Source organism: Artemia sp. Qi Xiang Cuo, chromosome 7 (genome assembly GCF_049724085.1).
Source record: "Artemia sp. Qi Xiang Cuo chromosome 7, ASM4972408v1, whole genome shotgun sequence".
Classification (NCBI taxonomy): domain Eukaryota; kingdom Metazoa; phylum Arthropoda; class Branchiopoda; order Anostraca; family Artemiidae; genus Artemia; species Artemia sp. Qi Xiang Cuo.
In genome coordinates this window covers 75,759,391-75,783,273 of record NC_142800.1, presented here as the reverse complement: position 1 = coordinate 75,783,273, position 23,883 = coordinate 75,759,391, and the positions used below count along the sequence as shown (strand labels likewise).

At 34.2% G+C, this 23,883-nt stretch overlaps 1 protein-coding gene across 2 annotated transcripts in view; it reads left to right on the top strand.

Moving 5' to 3' along the window:
* The window catches only part of GPHR (Golgi pH regulator), a 65,501-nt gene that overhangs the window by 18,047 nt on the left and 23,571 nt on the right, over nucleotides 1-23,883 (top strand). For both annotated transcript variants that reach the window (XM_089091710.1, XM_089091711.1), the window contains exons 4-5: nucleotides 16,872-17,103; nucleotides 20,060-20,250. In XM_089091710.1, coding sequence (XP_088947836.1) covers nucleotides 16,872-17,103; nucleotides 20,060-20,250 — 423 coding nt within the window. The remainder of the gene's footprint in view (nucleotides 1-16,871; nucleotides 17,104-20,059; nucleotides 20,251-23,883) is intronic.

Sequence of the window (23,883 nt, the reverse complement as noted above, 5' to 3'; positions counted from 1 at the left end):
TTAAGCTATAGTAATGCATTGCTTTTCAGTTGTAATGAAAAAATAAACTTTAATGAAAAAAAAACTACTACGCAGTCACTCAAAATATTTTAACTCTTTCGCGATTGACAGGAATTAGTGGCTCAGGCTGAACAAAAGGTAGGTTTGCCATCCCAAGGTAAAATCAGTGATAGTTTATAGATTCTGCCAGATACTCCGTGCAGGGACGATGTCTAAAACCGTGCAGGGAGGATCAATTAAATAATTGTTAGTTAGGATCTTTTCGATCAATTAGTTTCTCAGATAGGGACTACTGAATTCGTCTTAAAACTAAAAGATGGAACTGATGTAGATAAACAGTATATTTAATTGCGGATCTTTGATGTGTTAAAGAGAGTAATATAACTGACGATATATCTTTTTGCAAACTCATTCCTTTCAAAGTCACATCCAGTGATATTTTAATATTATTGCCAATTTTTAATGAGAAAGGCGTAATGTGGAAAAATTGCGTTTGGCTTTGTACCGACGGTGCAAAGTCAACGCCAGGACAAAAAACTGGCCTTCCCGCACTAATTAAAATGAAAACACGTGATGTTCTCTAGAAACATTGATTGCTCCACAGAGCAGATTTAGTATGAGAAAATTTGATTGAGGAGCTTAGAGACATTTATACAAAAGTAACGGTAGCTATAATCTACATAAAAAACATTATAAGTTAGATTATTTACAAAGTTGTGTGACGCTATGGGAGCTCCTTACACCTCTCTTCTGTTCTATTGTAAAGAATTATGGCTGTCAAAGTTACACAGTGGATACATGAGCTCAAAGTGAAAATTGCAATTTATATCCGAGAAAATGAACCTGAGGACGAAAATGTGTTTAAAAATGATAATTTAATTATTAAACTGACCTGTTTGGTGGATATTTCAAGAAAATTAAGTTTTCTGAATCAATCGATGTGAGGGCCGCAAATGCATCTATTGACTCAAAAAGATTATGTGAAAGAATTAAAAAGAAAATGGAGCTATGAGAGGCAAATTTGGATTTTTTTTACGCGTTTCCTCTTTTAAATTTATGCGGCGAAGATAATATAACAACATTTTATATTATCTATAGAAGCAGATACACAAATCCATTTTTTCAACGCCTGGATGCTTTGTTAATTCATTTCTCGAATTATTTTGATGATCTTGATTTTACAAAATATGCGTCCATTTACAGAATCCATTTACAGTCCATACAGAATCCATTTATAGGGGAAGAAGATGATTAATTTGGATTAATAATTAATGAGAAAGAAGACTTGACTAAATTAGCCTTTGATAATTCTTTAAAACAATATTTTCAGAATTTATCTCTAATTCAATTTGGGCTACATATTAATAGTAAATATAATATTTTGTCAAATAAAGCTTTATAAGTATTGATGCCGTCCGCAGATTCTTCTTATTTACAACAGGATTTTCTACATTAGCTGAAATGAAACCGAAATATCGGGCTCGTTAGGTTGTAGAAAAAGAGGTTCGTGCAGTCATCTCATCATTGACACCAAGACTTGACAAATTTTGTGCTAATTATAGGCAAGCACATTCATCTCATTAAAAGAAAATAATATAAAATTCTTATTTGCTTTCTTCCGTTTTTAAGATATTGTCTAAATAAATTTCGTAGTACTAAAAATTTTCCAGTCTGTATTATTTTGCAAATTGGAAGGGAGATAACATCAAAATTAAAATTTGAACCTTAACAATAAACCATAACAATAATCATAAGCAAACCAGTCAGCAATTAAATGTGCAGTGGAGATGAAGATTGAAGCTCTGGTCAAGCGTGAAAAACTTTGTAGGAAATTTTCTATTTCATTTTCAAAATTTATTAATTACTCATCCAGAAAATCAATTTTGTTGCTGCTATGTTGAGTTTTTCGTAGCGTAAAATTCAATGTAAAGCTCAAGTCTACTTGGCACTGCCTACGTTATAGACAAAATTTGATCTGTAAGATTACTTAACTCAGCGTAAAGTCTTAAGTTATGCTAGTATGAAAGGTTCTACGGTATAGTGTGAAAGGACCATGAAAACAAATGTATTATTATGCTTCAGCTATCCAATGAAACCACATAAACTATATATCTGATCTGTTTAAGACACCGAGAAAACTCTTATCCGCTTACACCTTTTAAAAAATTGTTTACTATTCAGTGTTTTTTTTCCAAAATTTACAATAAGAAACTTAAAAAATGGATCAAAAGTCTGTTTATATGCATTTTTGCCACGTTTTTACAAGTCGGACAAAAAATTTTGGGGAGGGGGCGTATAGATTTCGGGGGAAGAGGGCCTTTATTTGTGTAAACAATTCTGGAACTTATTTTTATACAAAACAGGCTAAACTTCACAATGTGTTCTGAATTTTATAACAAACGTTAAACAGTGGAACTATTCCAGTTGATTGGTTGTGTTTAGTTTGGTACATGGTTTCAGTCATACTACATATCTATTAAATTTTTATATATTCTCTAGATATACTCAAACAATTCCATTTATTATTATTTTCCGTTTTTTTCGCATGGTATCCTTGAAAGCTTAGTTTTTGTTGTGGTATTTAGTTTTTGTTATTTCAATGCATAATAAAGTATTGTACTACTACTGCTAATAAATATTTTTAAAGTTTGTTTGTTAGTCAAACTGTGTACTTTTGCTCATGACTGTTGTTTGAGTCCCGGTTGGATTTTGACTCCTTGTGTAGAACTTTACTTGAGCTACCTTGTAAGTTCCATAGAATAGATTTTTTTGACACAAAAGCCCAAAGGGCCGTGGTAACAAAAACAAAAACACTTTCGTACAAACTTAAATTGGCACAAAAGTATAATCTAGGCTAGTGAACTATCACCCTCTATGAACCCAGCTTTATAAAACCAAAAATACAAATACAAATGAATTTGCATTGTCAGTTTAATATACATATGCTGATAATTTCTCCTTAAAATCTTAATAACATTTGATTTATTAAACTTATAAAAGTGAAAACATTAAAAAAAAATTCAGTTAAGTGCAAGTTATGTTCTTTCCTTGAAAAGGTGTAGGGACTGTAAGCAATCATGTTAATATCTGTACATTTTGAATTTAATTCTATTACTTATTGTAATTTCTGTTTATTTCGGGTATCATTTACTTATTGGAGCTGATTTGTGGTAGTTTTGCGCTTGGTAGGTTATTTGATTCTATTTTTGTTCATTTTCGGTTTAATGGAGTTCTTTACTTTTCTTTGAAAAATTTATTTTATGGAAAACGTTTTTTTTTTAAATTAATTTTTGTTCGTTTTACATTGACATAGTCTTTTTCAGGGAGAAAGAAAATAATAGTTTAAATCTTCTTGGTTTTTTTCTTTAAGAATGTATCGTTGGGTCTGCTATTTGTATACTGGAGAAAGTTTTTCAACAATTTTTAACCACATACACCCTTTTAAAAATTTTGACACAAACAGTAGTGTTTAATTTAATTTTATACCTCCTCTAGTTGACCTGAAAAATAAAATTTAATACCATTCCCAAAAAACTCTGTCTATGCTCTTTGACAGCTTGGATACACTTATACTTTTGATTTAGTTAAATTTTAAGAGCAGAAGTAGTAATAAAAGCATAAAAGTTCGAATAAAAGTTTAAACTTAATAGCCTCGGTTGTTCTTGGGATATTGTTCTTGGGATATACACACAGTGCGTTTTGATTTAATTTTAAAGTAACATTTTGTTTTTCAGTAATATTTAAAAGATATTCCAAAGTTTTCAAAGTTTTACAATGTTTCTTTCAAGAGAGCAGGAATGCAGTACTAAAACATTTTTAAAAATCACTAGGGCTAAACCTGATACAAGCAAAGATGCAGGTGTGGTGCATTGTAAGTAACTGATGAAGATATTTGAAAACAGCATAAAATAAGGAATTAATTGGTAGGGCTATTGGAACACTGGATCTTAAAGTTGGAACAAAGCATCTAAATAACAAGCAGACTATTTGATCTATGACAAAGATTAATGCGCAGAGTAATTGTATTTAAACAGTCCAGGTTGTAAGGCAAGGGATAACTTTTGTCAAAGTTTAAATATTGAGAAACACACTTTTATAGCCTAAATATATTAGATATCCTATAATATTCCATAACTGACCTAGGGACAAGGGAAAAGCATTACTCAATTCTGTTTTTTATGTTTTTTCTAAATTGCCTAAAATAAACAATTTGCTCATAAATGCACTCCATCGCTAAGGATCCTAAATATAAGCTAAGGATCAAAAAGCTAAAAGAAAACACAAAAACAATTAAATTATTGTTCTATGATATGCATTTTGTTTTAACAAAAAAAAAAATTCAACAATGCCACCAGCCTAATCTGAGTCATTAGCCAATATGGTAAAATTACAGGTGGCACAATAATTTAGCTAGGGTGAAAGTGAAAACATAATTTGATGCCTTTTTGTATGCTCTCTCATAATTCAATAATCGCTTCGGTTGCAAATTGCATCTTGAGCCCTTAAAGGGGCCCCAGAGGTATTTCATTTTTAAAACCACACAAAAAAGTTATCAACAGTAGTTAAGTTACTGAAAAGTTGTTAAAAGCATATCACTACTTTATATATAAGTTGTTCAAGAGTAATATATTCCAAAAATACTTATTTATAACAATTCAAACCTCATTTATTGGGCAATACAAATATGTGAAACTTTGAAAACTTTGGAATATCTATAATACTTTTTAATATTGGTGTACCAATAAACCTTCCCCATCTCTCCCCCCCCCCCCTTTTTGTCTAAATATGTACCCTAAATTTTGAATTGTTCATGAATTCATGAATCACTGCCTTATATGCTGTAATATTTAGTGTAACAAGGTTTGTAAAGCTTACTGCATTCAGGGTTAATATATAAATTCAACAGAAGGTTCATCATATGGAAATTTCATTGCATATATACATTTCAGGTTATATATTTAACCATTATGGGGGTAAGAGGTCAAGTTTAATGGTAGACCCTAAGGAATGATAGTAGTAAGTATATTATAATTTTGAAAGATAAGTAAAGTTTTATCAATACATTCATCAAACATTTAACTACCCCCTGCAAGGCCTAAAATTTTCGCCTGAATACCCTTAGCTTTAGTAGTAGTAGTAGAACTAGTAATTATAGTAGTAGCAGTAGCAGTAGAATTAATAGTAGTTGTTTTAGCTTTTGTAGCAGTGGTAGTAGTAGCAGTAATAATAATAGTACCAGTAGGTGTAGAAGTAGAAGCAGTAGCATTATGATGCAAATATTGTCTTTTGGTTAGTTCAACATCCCCCCCAACAGGCCTTGTAAGATTTAATTTCTCACACAAAATTTTCCTAAGATACTGGTGATATGCCCTTTCGACAACCTGCATACGAATGACGTGTTGTGATTCAGTTTACCCCCCCCCCCTCCCCCTAAAGAGTCTGAAAGTTTCACCTTCATCTCCTTAGGTAAAGTTATAATGGTAGTCACAGCAGCAGTATTAGTACTTAACTTAATACAATTAGTTATTGCTATGACTTTGTCGATATGTTCTTTTGATAACCTCTATATTCATATACTTCTTGAAATTTTCATCTTCATGCTCTTAGGCTTATATGTAGTTAAATAGACGTAGGAGTTGGAGCAATAGTAATAGTAGTAGTAAAACTAATAAATATAGCAGTGGTAGTAGTAGTAGCCTTTTGATCAATTGATCTTCCCCTTAAAGCATTCTCTGAGAGTTCCAACTTAATACACAAATATATTTTTAAGATACGCTATTTTGATAATCTAAATGCACATAGTATCTTTTGTTAGTTCAAATATGCCATCAATATTCTCTCAAATTTTCCCTTTATAAACTTAACAGTACTAGTATCGTAGTAGTTGCAGTGGTAGTAGGAGAAGTAGTTGCAGTGTTGATGTTGTATTAGTAGCAACAGTAGTAGCAGCAGTATTAATAGCGGTAGTAGCATGTACATCTTGCCTTTTGGTCAGTTGAACGTCCGTTTCTTGATGCCCCGGACTTTCACCTCGACACGGTAAGCCGTTCCAAAAATATTGCTGATGTGTGCTTTTGACCCCCTTTTGACGCCCTTTTAATCTTAATACTCTAAGCCTTACAAGTTGTTGCAATTGAAGTAGTAGTTGGAGTAGTTTAGTAGAAGTAGTAATGTTAGTGAAAGTAGCTGTGGTAATAGTGATAGAAGACATGCATATATTACCTTTTTTCACTTGATCTTCCCCTTTAAGTATTCTCTGAAAGTTCTAATTCAATACCCAAATCCATTCTTGACATACGCCCTTTTGACAATCTGCATGAACATAGTGTGTTTTGATTTATTTCAAATTTCTCCTCAAAATTCTGTTAAATTTTCACCTACATACGCGTAGCCTTAATTCTACTAGCATCATAGTTGTAGTGGTAGTAGTAGGAACAGTAGTAGCAGTAATAGCGTATTATTATTAATAGCAGGTATATTTTGCCTTTTGGTCAACTGAACATCCCACTCACGATGTCCCTGAAGTTTCCTCTTGATAGAATAAGCCGGTCCAAAAATATTACTGTTAGGATATGCCCGTATCAGCAATCAGTATGCATATAATATGTTTTGATTTTGTTCAGCTTTCCCCTCAGCATTCCCTCAGATGTTTATTTGAATATCCTCAGCCTTAATAGTACTCGCTACTGGAATTGTGGTTTAAATGATAGTGATGGTGTCGTGGTAGCAGTAGAAGCATTGGTAGTTGTACTTTTTGTAGTGTGCAAATATTGCCTTTTCGGTCAATTGATCATCTTTCTTATCATTTCCTGAAAATTCCAAATTAATATACTTAGTCATTCCTGAGTTAAGGCCTTTTGACAAACCATATACACATAACATGTTTTGATTTAGTTTAACACTCCCCTTAACATTCCCTGAAAGACTCACCTTAATGCCCTTCGTATTTTGGGAAAGTAAAAGTTAAACATGCATACCTTTTCTCAATAACATATACTAAAAACATGTATAATACATAACATATATAACATATATATACTAAACACATATATAATAACATATATGTAAACAATGCACAAATTGCCCAACTTACAGCCCTTGCCCTGAGGCATAGTGCGGGCGAAATCCCCAAACGCATAACTACTGAACCTTTCAACAATGCTGAAAAAATAGACATCTCAAAACTTGTTTGTTTTTTTTTTGGGGGGGGGGGGAAGTGATGGGCGTGGGGGGGGGCTGATTTCTCTCAAATCATTTTGACCCTTAAAAAGGGTATTATAACTTCCGATTTTAAGTCAAATGAGCCCAATCTGAAGTTTATACGACCACCCATTCCATAAAAACCTTATATGCCCCCAGGGCCTAACTTACAGCCCTTGTCCCAGAGCTCTAAGGGGTTGTGTCAACCCTTGATGCATTGTTATATGTTTTTTGGACTATACTTAACAAAATGGCTATCTTACAATTTCAATCAGATTTGTTTGGTAAAAAGAGGGGTAGTTGGAGGGGGGGGGCTAGCTGACCTCCGTCTCTTTTAACTCTTAAAAGGGAACCAGAACTTCCAATTTGTAACGAAATTCTTCGAAATGTAACGACCACCCTTTCTATAAGAACCTTATATGACCCCAGGGAATAACTTACAAACCTTTTCCCTGAGGGCTAGGGGGGGGGAGGGGTGTCATCTTCAAAGGCATAATTTCCGGACCCTTCAACTACTCTGAACAAAATTGCTGTTTCAAAATTTTGATTGGATGTTTTTGGGGAACTGATGGGCGTGAGTGGAGGGGGGCTGGTTGCTCTCAAATCACTTTAGCTCTTAAAAAGGGCACTATAACTTATCATTTTAAATCGAATGAGTCCCATCTGAAATTTATATTACCACCTATTCCATAAAATTTTATATAACCCCTGTGCATAACTTACAAACATTGCCACAAGGCTCTGGGGGGTAGTGTCAATCCTAAGGGCAATATTATATGTTCTTTGAACTATTTTGAACAAAATGGCTCTCTCATAATTTCAATCAGATGCGGTTGGTGCAAAAGGCAGTAGTTGGGGGGGGGGGGCTTTTTGCCCTCCATCACTTTTGACTCTTAAAAGGGAACTAAAACATCCAATTTTCAGCAAAATGAGCCTCTTCTAAAGCTTAAACAACTATCCCATCTATTAAAACCTTAAATGCCGCCGGGCATAACTTACTACCCTTGCCCTCAGGCTCTGGGGGCAAGGGTCATCCTCAAAGACTCTATTTCTGGACCTCTCAACTACGTTGAACAAAATGGCTATTTAAAAATTTTGATTGGATGTGTTTGGAGAAAGGATGGGCGTGGCGGGATTGTTTGCCCTCCAGTCACTTTCAGCTATTAAAAAGTGCTCTAGCCCTATCAATTTCTAATCCAATGAACCCTTTTTGAAGTTCGTACGATAACTTCCTCTATACGAAGTGCCCTGGTCTAAAAAAATAATACATTGTGCGTGCCAACATCGTTCTTTACTTAGGTAGCGCTGTTGCGCTGCCTATGATTACAGGAAATAACGACTGCAAGTCATTTTGATTTATTGCAGGTTGTAGTTCCCCAGCCACCAGGCTGGAAAACTTTTTGGCTACGATTTTGCTGTCCCTTTTAGGAACTGAAAAAAGTAGAAAAATCAAGTCGTAGTCTCCCTTGAAAAGGCGAAAAATCAAAGCATAACTATTAATACTGTCCTAGCAAGTTTCTATGTAATTCCTTTATACGCTTCACGAGACGTACCAAAGTGTGAACAAGCTGTACAAAGAAAATTACAGGATAATAACGAATGTAAGTCATCTTGAATTTCCTGCAGATCCTTTAGTAACTTGATCTCTGGAAGGGATAAATACAAGTTAATCAGCGATATACAAGACTGTATTAATGTAGTGTCTGCTTTTAGACTATTTTGGGCTCCCAATGATAACAACCGAAACTAGTTTAGTAGTTTTTGGTAAATGAAATGAAAATATTGTCTATATAAATAAAATCGGATGTGTCGTGTATGCATTACTATACTGTTTGGCTGATGGCCAAGACACTTTAAGAAGTTGTTGGGTTCGCTCTTTTTAAGGTTTTAGGTATACAGTTTTTCCCTCCAAGGCACTTTCAGCCTTTCGATTATTTTTTTTGCTGTCTGAAATTAGAACCCCCAAACACAAATACTTGGAAGTTGTTTCCATTCATATTTTTTCTGTATGTAATAACGCCCGACGGGTAAGTTAATAATCCGAACCTAATTTTTCATACACTCTAAAATTTAAAAATACAATTGTTATTTTACATATGGGGAAAATTTTCCAGAGGAAATTGTCGTGGGCAGGGGTGGATCTCCAGGGGGGTTTTCCACGGGAGGGGGAGATATGCCGGGCCCCGAATACAACAGGGTCTAGTCGGTGGCGAAGAAATAAAATAAGAGTGTTTTACCCAGGACGATTTTTTTTTTTTAGGCGAAACCAACCAAAGGCTGATGCAACACTTCACGCTGCCAAAGAAACATAACGTTTTTGTTGCCTAGTCATAATTTTGATTTTTTGTTCTTGAATTTCCTTTCTTTTGAGATCACAGCTACACGTGACTGGTAAGCTAGTAGTATATAAATAACAGTTTTAAAAAAATATTTAGGTAATAACACTCCCCATCTAAAAAAAAAAAAAACAACAATAGAAACCCCCTGAAAAACTTAAGCTCCTCCTGATCTTGCTGATCATCAAATGCTGTGTCTGTATGGCCAAAATTAAGTTCTGAAACAGCATTGGATAAACAAAAGCTCAACAAAGGGGGAAGAAAATTATGCTGTGAAGGGTTCAGTCTAGCTCTCGGCCGAAATATTCGCATTGTTGTGGCTTTCAATGGCTTAAAAAATGTGGGTTTTATTTGTTCTACGTTCTCTCTCTTCTGGTTGGTCATATCCCTGAATATTGCTTCGACTAGCTTGTAATTGCTAGTCGAAACTTGTTCCAACCTTTGGTTTCGGTTTCTAGGTAGTCTTGAAGATGCACATAGTGCTAGCTGCACAATATTTCCTTTTGCTATTGGGCCAGGACTTTGCCTTTCCTCGGTTCTGAAGCAAAGGTATGCCATCTGGTAAGGGTATACCCTTGGCAAGGGCATGCTTTCATTTAAGTGCATGTTTAATGAAGTATTTATAAAGGAAACAAATTCTTTTCATTTTGATCTACTTCCGCAAAACTTTTCTTTTGACTCTCTGAATTGGTTTTTCCTTTACTATTATTTGTTGATGAAATCTAGACTCTCAATATCCTAACTGTGTTACCAATAAACAGCTATTAAAATATGGTTGTCAAGATTTAATCAAAAAAATAAAAGAAGGAACGAAGACACAGAGAAAAAAAGAATATATCAAACAGTTCGTGGTAATAAACTGTAAATAACCAAACTCAATAGCAATCGAAACTCTAAGAAACATAGTCTTGATAACAATGGACACATCAAAAGAATCGAATTTGTATGCTTATTCAAAATACATAATCAAGTTGAATGTTACCCTTCAAAAGTTACGAACCTGAGAAAATTTGCCTTATTTTCGAAAAAAGGGGGAAGCACCCCCAAAATATCAAGTGATCTTAAATAAAATCATACCATCCGATTTAGCATATCAGAGAACCCTATTGTAGAGGTTTCAAGCTCCTATATACAAAAATGGGGAATTTTGCATTTTTTTGCCAGAAGAAAGATAACGGACGCGTGTTTTTTTTATCTTTTTGTTTGTTTGTTTTTCCTAGGGGTGATCGTATTGAACGCGTGATTCTAGAAGATCAGGAGAGGCCTCATTTTATCAGAAATTGAAGATTCTAGTGTCCTTTTTAAGTGACCAAAAACGTTGGAGGGCAGCTAGCCCCCCTCCCACGCCCCTTTTTTTCCCAAAGTCGTCCGATCAAAACTTGAGATAGCCATTTTATTCAGCATAGTCGAAAGATATAATAACTATTACTTTGAGGATGATTTGACTTCCCACAGCCCCCGGGGGACGGGCTGCAAGCTATGAACTTTGCCCATTGCTTGCATGTAGTATTGGCTATTGGGAAGTATACAGATATTTTTCATAGAGGGGGGAGGGGGGCTTACGTTGAGCCATTTTTCCATGGATAAATTTTTCGGGGGGGGGGGGAATTTTCCATGACTGGGGAGCTGGATTTTCCAGCATTATTTAAAAAACAATAAGAAACTAAATAAAAAACAAGTTTTTTTAACTGAAAGTAAGGAGCAACATTCAAACTTGAAGCGAACAGAAATTGTTAAGGGTATGAGGAGGGTCGCCCCCTTCTCCATACCTCACTCTACGCTAAAGTTTTTTAGAACTTTTATAAAAGCTTATTGTTCAAATTAAACGGCCCGTGTGTTTCAGAAGTCATTCTTAAATAATTAGAACGAAAATTCAAACTCAACTGTGACGATTTATTTGTATTCGATGTTCGGCCATGTTGGAATGATCAAGAATTTGTAACTGTAAAATTCGTACATAGTTGCAGATAGGCCCTATTCTGTCTTTGAGAGGAAATCAATCAATCAATCAATCAATCAATCATTTTATTATTAACATATACATGTATATAATTGATATAGGCCCATGGGGAGACAAGCTCGAAAAACTAGGCCTAGACAAAGATACAATAAAAAAATTTACGCTACAATACAAAGATAATTACGACGGCAAAGATACAATAATACAACAATAATATGAAAGTAGCAGCTAGTCCAGGACCAAATATAAATATAAATATATATATATAAAAAAAAAAAGAGATCAATATTATTAAATATAAATTTATACTAAAAGATAGCCGAGAGGCCCACATTCACTTAGAACAACAATCCAAACAAATAACTTAATCATATTAAAAAGACACTTAATTAAAAATAATCCTGACCTAAATGAAATTTAAGATTCCTTTTTAGTAAATGGATAGAAAAAAATTTATCAATAAAATCCTTGTGAGCATCCCAGCACCGGGCTATTGACACAAACGAGGCGAATTTAGATCTCTCAGTACTATACTTTTCAATGTAGATACTCGTTTTTTGTCGCGTGTTATAACGATGTAAATCTTGTGATCGGGAGAACAAACTTTGATTGAGGTAATATGGCGGTAATTTATTAATGTCATAATTAAATTTGAAAATAATTGCTCCAAAAGTAAATTGTTGAGAAACTGGAAGTATATCTAAATAAGTATATAAAGATGCTGTAGAAGACTAATTTGGAAGTGAAATAGGCGATGAAATAAAAAGTTTGAGGATTCTCACTGCTTTATTTTGTAAAATCTGTATTGGTTTAATATGGCTTTTAAATGTAGATAAATATACTAGAGAACAATAATTAATATTAGAATGAATCACAGCAAAATGAATGCTTCGTAAAGCAGAGTAGGGCAAATAATGCTTCAACCTCCGCATTAAACCATCAAACCATGAAATCTTTAAGCATATATTTTGAATGTGTGTTTTAAAAGATAAGCTTTCATCAATCATAAGTTCAAGGTACTTTATCACATTCACCCGAGATATTGATAATATGATACTTTGAAGAAGTAACTCGGGTAATACGAGGGCATATATTTGACTTCCTGCCGTAAATTATGAAATTAGTTTTTGATAAATTCAAAGCAATAAAATTTGCAGAATATCATTCAAGAACATTAGAAAATGCAGCATCAAGTTTTGCCTCCAACTCCTCGTCATTCCTCTCAGAAAGTAAAACTGCCGTATCATCAGCAAAATGTGTGTTGAGACACGGGGTTGCCAAAGCGCGGTAAAGATCATTTATATAAATTAGAAAAAGCAGAGGACCTAGGACAGAGCCCTGAGGCACCCCAACCATGGAGGACTGAGGAACAGGCGAAGAGAGAAAATTACCTCCATCTATTCGTTGCTTTCTCTTATCAAGATAAGATTTAACTAGATCCAACGCCGGTCCGCACACACCACAATTATCCAATTTACGAAAAAGAATACAAGGGGATATTGTATCGAATGCTTTTTTAAAATCCAAATATATTATTGCTGGAATTTCACCTCTATCTAAGCATTCATGAATATATTGGATAAGAGAAATGATAGCTTGTTCAGTATTGTGTCCAGGCCTAAAACCAAACGGGGAATTTGTGAAAAAAATAAACAATTTAAGAAAGTCCGAGATCCTCTTATAAATTGCCTTCTCTAATATTATAGAAAATGCTGATAAAATCGAAACAGGGTGGTAATTTGATGGTTTTTCAGGAGATTCACCTTTTTGAATCAGAATTATCCTTGCTTCTTTAAAAGCAGACGGGACAACTCCAGTTTGAAATGAAAGATTAATTATATGTTGTAATGGCAAAATTACTGCAGACAATATTTCATTAACAATTATAGAACTAGACCCGTCAATTCCCGCTGAATTACCTGGATTTAGATCACACACTATTTTTGCTATTTCAGACCGAGAAATAGGCGTAATTAAAATTGAATTACTTTGAGGAGATGGAAGGTATGAAGAAAAATGTTTATTACTACGTGAATCAAACTGGTTCATTACTGATTAAACAATTTTCTTTCCTATACTAGCGAAATAAGTATTCAAAGCATCAGCCACTTTCTCCAATTTGTTAGCAGTCGAGCCATATTCTAAACTAATAACTTCAGGAAACTTAGAATTCCTTAGTTTTTTTATAATATAACTAATTAAAGACCACGATTTGCGAGGAGAATTTTGAGCTTCTTCGAAAGACTCTTTATAATACCTATTTTTCGACAATCGTATCAGCGTGGTTAATTTATTTTTGAAAATTTTTAATATTATAATCAGTTGGATTCATTAACTGCTTTTTAAATAGCTGGTTTTTTTATTAACTGGTATCAAAATTTCGGACGTTATCCACGGCCTTATAGGAAATTTTTCTTTGCAAATTTTCTTCGTAACAAACGGGCAACTAGAATCAAGACAGCAATTGAAATTTCTTAGGAAAGTATCAGTTGCCACATCTGTATGCTCCGTGGATATTACATCCTGCCAATCCAATAGACCAAGGCTTTCATTCAAGTTTTTTAATGTTATTTTATTTATTAAACGTACTTGACGTTCCTTACTTACCTGCGGTATTTTATAAGTAAAAGCTAAATCTGAAACCAGCAGGAAATGATCTGGTATATTACTTAAAATAGCAAAATTTGTTTGAATTGGTATAGATGTAAAAGTACTATCAATGAGAGAAGCAGAACTAGGTAAAATTCTTGTAGGTATCAGGCAAGTAGGAAGCAGATACGCAGAAAAGCAAGAAGACAATAAATCAACAGAAGATTCATTTGAAGCTTCTAGAAGGTCAATGTTGAAATCTCCGGAGAGGACAACATCTTTATTTTGAAAATGAGGCTGATGCAAAAAACCACGGAGTTTAGAGAGGAAAGACTTGACTGGAGAAGAAGGAGGTCGGTATACTACGCAAAAAACTATATCAATTTTTCCAAGACTAATTTCAGTTACCATTACTTCAAAAAACATTTCCTAATGAGAACCTTCTAGATTTACAAGGCGTCGAAAAGAGATACCATCTTTAACTAATACTGCCAAACCACCTTGGCGCCTTGTCAGTCGGTTTTTGAAAGTAAATTGAAATCCAGGAAAAGCAATATGAGTAGCCGTGTATATAAGAAAAGTCTCACATAATCCACCGACATGACAAGATATCTTATGAACTACATCGACAAGATCATCCGGGGAACTAAAAAAAACCTTTACAATTTAGGAATCCCCATCTCACAACCCTGGTATTGGGAAAATCAGAAACCTCGGAAGGTAATTTATATCTACATTTTGGAAATTTAATTAGCCCACCATCATTTATTTCATTTCCAAAAGAATTGTCATGGCTCTGGAAAATGAAAAAGTCAAAAGGGTTAGACTCTAGGTCTCTCAGTCTATCCCAAATACAATTATCATCCAATGTAAATAATCAGAATTATGATCAGGACTAGCAGAAACTTACGCAAAATGCACACCGTCTGAGTCTTATCGTAGCAAAAACAACTGAACCAGCGAGAACTCGAAAATAATGATGAAAGAAAAAGAAACTGCTTGAAAATAAATAGAAACAAGAGAAAGAAACTGAACTTATTCATTGTAACATAAAATGCGGATACAGAAAAAATTATTGTTCTCTATTACTTCATATAAATAGAAACACACAAAAAAGACAGAAAATAAACTTATAATAAGCTACAGAGGGACAAAAAACCTCACAAGAAATAAAAATAATAGAAACACACAAAAAAGACAGAAAATAAACTTATAACAAGTCTACAGAGGGGCAAAAAACCTCACAAGAAATAAAAATAATAGATCCTATGAACAGAGAAACATTACATAAAGTAATAAAAATAATCTCACCAAACGAATGTCATTATTAATCACCGTAACTAGTCAATCTTAGCCCACTGTGAAGACGGAGACTTTTTACACTCGAGCCATAATTTACTCCCTTTTTGTTTAATACGCGTAAGATGAACCGAACCCGAATCACGCATGTCCTTTCCCTTGGACAATAGATCATTCCGTAGGAAATTTAGCTTTGGTGGGAGATCAGTGCAAATGCGAATTCCACTACCCTTCAACTTATTCACCTCACTGAGAATCGCCTGAATGCTATGATCTGTGTCTAGCGATATAAAAACAGAGGCCGGTCGAACACTATTTTTCCTACTAGTGATGTTTGAACTGCTATTTCTCGTAAGGCGATAACACTTGGTAAGAGAAATGTCCTCAGTAACTTGCAATTTGTCAGAAATAAGAGACTTTACGTTGCTAGTCACTGATTGATTATGCTTTTCAGTAGGCAGACCATGAACAATCAAATTCAACTTTCTTTCTCTCACTTCAATGTCCAGAAGCTTACTCTCCAAATCGTTATTCCGCAAATTTTCTTGCTCTAGATTATTTCGAAGCTTTTTAGATTCCTCTCGTAGATTCGCATTTTCAGCTGATATTTGTCTAACTTCATCTTGAAGGGAAATTATTGAGACAGAAAAACTTTTCTGCTCTGCTAATATTTGTCCAGCAACGCCTGAATCCGTTTCATTCCTTCATAAAATTTTGCTTGAGTGACAGCCATAATGAATGCTATAATCCGCACGTAGAAGTCTACACTTGCATCAAATTACGCAATGGCAAAGTCCAAAACAATATCAAATTTAATCCTTTTAACTTGAAAAAGTAATCCGATTATAGGAGTTCACTCTTCAATAGCTAGATACTGACTGAATGGTCAAATGGTCAAAGGGAATGGTCTTAGGATTTTTCCTAGGAGGAAGAGGGTTAAAATGTAGAAATACTGCATTTTTATTCACTGTCTTTTAGTTTTTCCCTTGGGGGGGGGGGGGTGTCTTTCTCATGTAAAACCGTAGATCTATTATTCTCAAGGGAAAATCAATGACTCAATAGAGAAAATCAATAAGAAATCGTCGGATTCTCACTAATGTTAAATCTGATTGCATTATTTTCTATGAACATAACTAAATTCACAATGGATAAGGTTAGCACCACTCGCCATTTTATTTAAATTAGGCTCTCCCCCTTCTACTTCATCATTGGATTAGAAATATCGATTTTTGAAGTTTAATAAATATTATATTATTTTACCGCCCGCATTTATACCAAAACGACTTAATTCCTTCATCTGTATACAGGAATGATGGATGGAAAATTTAAATATTTGCTGTTTTATTCAGTTTTATCGTTAAAATCAATAAATATATCTCTGTTGCTTGAAAATTGAACGTACCATTTGGAATTGTCCGTTTAATTTTCCGCCTAAGTTCTGAATTTCCTACGTGCCTTTTTGACTAACGAAATATTCTTTATTGCAGTTCGAAGAGAATTTGTTCGTCCACTATCAGTTCTGCTTTGGTTTGGGTTTTTGTATCTATTCTGGAAAGTTGGAGATCCTTTTCCAGTATTAAATTCAAAGCACAGCCTAAGGCTGTTGTCCATGGAGCAAGGAATCTCAAGAATTGGAATCATTGGAGTCACAGTGATGGCGCTTTTGTCCGGATTTGGTGCGGTCAATTATCCTTATACTTCAATGACTGTGTTTATGAGGTAGACTGCCTCTTTGATTTGTAATGAGGTTCAAAATTTTTTAAATGAGAAAAAAAGTGCACCGTCTCGTTGCTTAACTTCTGTGAGTAATATTAAGAATGTGCTGTTAGTAGCTGCTGTTGAACCTTCCATGGATTAATATAAAGAAAATGTTTTCCAAAAATATTTTTCTAAGAATAGCATAGAGCAACACCAAGACCTGAGACGGATAGAGATAAATTAATATGACGAACGGAGGGGGGGGGATAAATTAATACAGGGACGAACGTGGGGGGGGTCTCCTCCATTTCCTAAATTTTCTTTAATTTATGGGTGCTTCCGATTCGAATTATCAAATTATGTTTATCCTTCTTATTGCCTCTCCTCCCGGAATAATCTCTTTTTACGTGCCTTTGTGTTTTCGTGCCTTTGTGTTTGTGAGTGAATTTTCGAAACCTATAAATAGCTGAAGCTAAAATGAATCAACATAGGGTTTTTTGCCACACATAGTGTCTGTTTTACCTCGCTATTTACACCTGAATAGGTTCTAAAGTAAAATCTCTCCAATACAAAATCTGAAGTCTTCTTTTCTCTCCCGATAAAATAAAAGTTCAAAATAGGGATAAAATCCTTTTTAATAGACAGTGTATAGAAATTAACAAAAATACCAGATTTACTACTGATGACGGTCACTGTATATGTGACCGAAATAGCTGTTATTTTTGTGAATTTCTATGGACTGTCTTTTAAAAAGGATTTTATCCCTATTTTGAACTTTTATTTTATCGTCATGGAAAGGCAGTGTCGTCTCCAAAATTATCTTGTCTCTACCCCTCCTCCTACTAGCTGAAAGCGTCAAGCCAATCGAGCCTTTTGCTCAGGCAAGGATTCTTGAGAGTTTCGTACCTATTGTAAAAAGGATTTTTTTTTTTTTTTACCGTTTTTGGGTCCCATATTGGCAGGGGTTGTGTCCTAAAAAAAAAAAAAAAAAAAAAAAAAAAAAGAAGACGTTTTTGCGGGTCTTGTTTTCGGAAGAATCCAATTTTCCTTTCAATTTCTCCTTGTGCATTGGAGCGCCCATTTCCCAAGGACTTAAATGACCAAGGACGTCAAAATAAAAACATTTTCCCCCTTGTCCAGCCTTAAGTATATTCATACTTGACAACCGCGATTTCCCAAGATTTTTCTTTTAGTTGTTTCATAATTCTGAAGTTTTTAGAGCTGTATCACATTTTTGCCAGTGTTGCTAAGTTGAACTGCGGAAATAGATAAGGAGGACTAATTAGTTAAATTTGATAACGTTTTCTATTTGTAAAGATTTAATATTAATAGCCTGTTGTTCCCAAAAACGATTACATCTTCAAAGGAAAGCCTCACCTTCTTAAGCTATTTCATGTCATATGTTTTTAGCTGATTGTTTGTTGATTTTCAGCTGATTTTTACCCACGTTTAATATTAGAACTTGTTGCCTGCCATTACAAAAACGGCATAGCTGGATATAGGGACCTTATTCGTTAACAAACTGCATTCCCGATTTGTAAGAACTTGTTAATGTGTGAGTTTCCAGTTCAATTAATCAACATTCATTTTTAGTATCACTGGTATTTTAAGGATATAAATTTCAAGCTAATTGGAAAAAGAACTTTGCACATTAGGGCCATATTTTGGGGGCCCATGCCCCAAAATCAGAATTTTTTGTACATTAGAGCTCCCTTAGCCCAAAATGACAATCGTGTAAGGGTCTAAGGTCCAAGCATCGCTAAGTGAATGATGAAGGATAGGTGGCTTCATAATAACAAGCGTTCAAGGGCCGAAGCCCCGAACCAGACATAGTCAGAATTGCGAGGCTGAAAGACCCGAAAGAGTTCAGGGAGGTAACAAAGCCTATGAAGAGATATTTTTGCTAACCAGCTGCCAGCAGTAGCTTTTGGCTAACATTCATTTACTTATATTTGTATATGCAATATATATATATATATATATATATATATATATATATATATATATATATATATATATATATATATATATATATATATATATATATATATATATATATATATATATATATTATGTATATATCCTATCTTGTTTTGATTCTAACGTCCGCAGTTTGGGCCCTTAGCCGAAAAGAAATAATTTGATCTCACCTCGCTCTTTTTGCTTTGTTTGCTGAGGTTTGCAGCTTCTGCATTTGGCCCTCGCATGCTTCTTATTTTTTTTTTTCCTTGGTTGCGCTATTATCGGTCTTCAGGTTTATTGTCAGCTTATTGCGATCGTTTTTTCCTTCTGGCTCTCCTGTTACTTTTGTTTCTCCATCAGCCGTATTCTGCGTTATTTTAAAATGCAATTTTATTTTCAACATCTTATGAACAGAATTCTAGCTCTTGCGAAGTTTAGGTGTTAGAAGTTTCTACCAGACTGGCCTGCCAATGGAATACTTTTTAATGAATGAGATACAACGAGAGACTAAATGGTAAGCGAAACACTCAACTTGGTGTGAGAACGTAGGCAAAATACCGAGTGAGAACTTAGAAGTCAAAATAAGAGGGATATAAATTGAGAAATCTCAACTAAACCTATTTGGTCGTTTGGAATTTGTGTGTCTCATATACCTGCACAGAGTAAAGACATAAACCGTCACTTTCTTCAAAGATCACAGTACAATGTGGCCACATTCTTTGTCTTTGCATCAGTTTTGCGATCCACAATATTGTTTTGTTTGTTCGAGTTTTAAGTTTATTTTCTTATTCAGTCTATCTTTATTTTTATGGCTAATTTTTGTTTTCACTTTCCATCTTGTCCTTTTAATTCTCTTCTATAGTGCCGACGACAACTAGAATAAGACCTTGGATGAATCCTGCATCGGTATTTTCTCTCTGTTTTTAGATTTGACGTTTCTGTTAGATATGAGTCACTTGATTCAACTTCGAGTCAAACAAAGTAGGGATCGATACTAAAGTGCTTTTTAATTTAGGCCTGTACAACCTACGGATATTCAGTCCGTCGAAAGAAAATTATTACAATATACAGACATGATAGTTTTAAAGAGGAAAAGAATTGCCTTAGTGGAGAGGAACCGTCGCAATTCTGCTTTATCAGAAGCTTCCACTGGTTTATGGGGAAAGCTGCGTAGTGTTGCCGGGAACAGCTTGAGGTATGGAGATGGTGAGTTCATCCACTTTCCTAATATCCGGCCGTGAAGCTTTCATATAGAAAGAAAAAATTTTGCGCGGATTTATCACTCTATCTGTGCTATAAGGTGGAGAATTACCAAAAATGGTAAATTAAGTTATGTGTATTGTCTGTGTCAAAATTTCCTGCTGAATTGATTAGTAAGTCAACTGTTAATTTCAACTTCAACTGTTAATATTAAAAAGGTGATAAAAGAGTATTATTCAACCAGGACGCTTATTCTTACTTTCCATTCAGTTTCTTTGAGGTCTGACTACTGCTGGTATTTTAAGAACCTTTCTAAGCATTAAATGAACTAAAATATTATATTTTTAATTCAAGTCATTTATACGCTTTTTTTATTAAAAAAAGGCGTTGAGTTCATCCACTTTCCTAATACATGCTAGTGAAGTTTCAGATAAAAAAAACATGTTTGCGCGAATGTATCCCTTTAACTATGCTATAAGGGGGAAAATTACCAAGAAAGTCAAATTGAGTTATGTCCAGTGTCTGGGTCAGAATTTCCTGCTGAATTGATTAGTAAAGTCGGATTGTTATTTCTTTAGCTTCTAATTTTAATAGGGGATACAGAGAGTATTACTCAAAAAGGACGCTTATTCTTACTTTTCATCCAGTTTCATTGAGGTCTGACAACTCTTGGTATTTTAAGAACCATTGTAAGCATTAAATGAACTAAAAGATTTGTTTTTTAATTCATGTCTCTGATACGTCTTTTACTTAAAACACCGCAATGGAAGGAATAGGAATATAGGAGATTCGATACACACATATGTTTACTTAAATTTGTAAGACATACCGATTATTCAAATGTTTTGATTCAATGGTAATTTAAATCGACTCTTGTCAAAGCTATTAATTTACTTTCTAGAGTACAGAGGAGTCTAGGGGAGTAATGAAAACTATATTTATTTGCCCTAAAAAATTTAAATTTTATGAGACTTGCAGTTCGAATTTGAAAATCATGGTCCGGTTTCTGAAACTAGTGGCTCCGGTGCAATTTTGTTTGGATTCCGGTGCAATTTCCGAGTTCAAGATTACGCGACTGGTGGTTTCCATATTTAAAATGAATTTAAGACAGGGGACCACTTTTGCTACACTGTCAGTTGCTTTTTCATAGTTTGTCTTTGTTTCCGCCGAACTAATAGTTTGCTTTTGTTTCCGCAAAAATTGTTTCTAACAGTTTAACTAACAACTGTGTTTTGGTGAGATAACAGGAATATGCTCAAACTGTTTGTTAGTGAACTTCCCTGATAATTTAAAATGTTGTTGGAGAAATACTTTGGCGGATTCTGAGCGCAAAATTTCAATTATTAAGTGCTATTTTGTATCCTTGGTCACATATGGAGGTCCTGATTTTAAATATCTCATTCAATTAGCTTTTTCTGTGGTTTGAATGCAATAAAATTTTTGTTAGTTAGCAATTTCACTTCCACAAGCCAACTGAAAATTAAAGGTAACAGTTTTTATAATAATATGAAACGGTGAAAACGGCCTCAATTCAACCCCCTCCCCCGCTACTTTGCATATATAGATATGTTTGTAGGCAACCCTTTTTTGACTCGTTGTCATTTACGTATTATTTGGGGAAGGGTCCTAATGATCTATCATTAAAAATATTTAAAGTGACAGTATGACTCTTCTATATCAAAACACACGATGTACATATTCCGCAATTGGCGTTTGATTATAACAAAGAATTTACATATTTCATAAAGGATTTCTGGAATTATTGATTACAAATCTGAGGTCAGTTCCAAAATATAGATTTTCAAAGCCAACACGCATCTAGTGCATATTTAAGAGGGCTCTTGCACCCTTCGACACCTTCCAACTTAGTACTTGGAAACGGAATTGCTTGGAAAAGTAGAGATGGAAATAGGTGTCCTCTTAAAATAGTTAGTCACAAATATATTTATTTTAAACATTGTATGTTTTCCACCTAAAAAATAAATTGGTATTTATTCATCTTTATACTGTTATAATAAGAGAAAATTTTGTTCAAAACTTCATGACAAATTTGTCTTTGTTCTTTTCATAAATACACGAAAGGCAAATTAGTAGCCTACACATTAAAAAAAAAAAATCTTCAATTACTTAAGTTTGAATATGCAATCAGAACTTAAAATCACACCTTTTAATTGTGCAACTATCTTCAAGATAGCCTGAGAAATCAGGCAGCAGTGCATACGCCCCGTCTCCGACCCTCCTTTACCTGTCCTTCCTACGATACCTGTCTGCCCCTTTGGCCTAGAGTGTGTGACTCGTTTTTGATCTATTTTGGTGAAAAGAGCGTAGCCTTCTTCTTCAACTTCCTTCGATCAGGGTCACATTGTGACTTTCCAAAATTAAAATGAAATGTATATTTCACAAGCTACGAATAGCCCATACGAATGGCCCTACGCTAGCCCGTACGAATTCTACCCATAGTAACCAAAAATTTAAAACCACGTTTCGAAAGAATCTGTCGGATGGAAAAGAAGTGCCATTTGAATTTGATTCGGAAATGGTAACTTTTATTTCCGTTAATCGTAATGATGAAAATTTATTGCCAACACAAATTTAGGGTAATTTCAAAAATAGCCTGAAACCGCTTGAAAATGGTGTTAGTCCAAAATGAAACTGTACCGTTAGAATCGCCGTTACCGAAAACACTGTGTAGGGTGTGAGGTGAGGGGGGAAGAGTGGGCAGAGGGTGATTTAGGGTGGTGAAAGCAGGGCGGGGAAGGGGGAGTTGATTATTGAGGAGTGATGGAGATTGGATCTGTTTTATTATGTTTTTTAGTACTTTTGTTTATCTATTATTACTTTGAATTTTTTATTTTCATTTTATTTTTTATTTTATAGGTAATTTGTTTTCAATTATTTATGATTGATTTATCTAGACTTTTGATTTAATAATTAATTATTTACGCAGGCTTTAGCACGACCATATACCTTATATACCCTTATAGCGCCGATATACCTTATATACCGTTATAGCGCGACGGCAAACCCTCGTAGGTTTTTTTTTCAGTGCAATGTTTTTTTTCATTTATTTATTTGTGAATGTTAAAAATAAAAAAGAATTATCTTAAACTTACATATATTGTCGGTGTAGAACAGATTTTTTTAAGGAATAAGTTTGGCTAAAAATTAAAAACTAGCTAAAAACAGAATAACTAATCAAACAGTTCGTGGTAACGAACTGTAAGTTAGGAGCGAGCCGGCTCAATGCTAACCGAAACTCTAGAAAACGGGATTTTGATACCAATAGATATATACAGAGAATCAGATTTTAATGCTGATTTCAAATATATAGTTCGTCAAGTTTAATCCTACCCATCAAAAGTTACGTGCCTGAGAAAATTTGGCTGATTTTCGAAAAAAGGGGGAAAGACCCCCTAAAACTTATAGAACCTTAATGAAAATCACACCATCATATTCAGCGTATCAACCCTACTGTAGAGGTTTCAAGCTCCCATCTTCAAAAATTTGGAATTTTGCATTTTTTTCCCAGAAGAAAGATTACGGCTGCGGGTTTTTTTTTTTTTTTTTTTTTTTTGTTTTTTTTTTTTCCAGGGGTGATCGTATCGACCCAGTGGTCCTAAAATATCGTGGGAGGGCTCA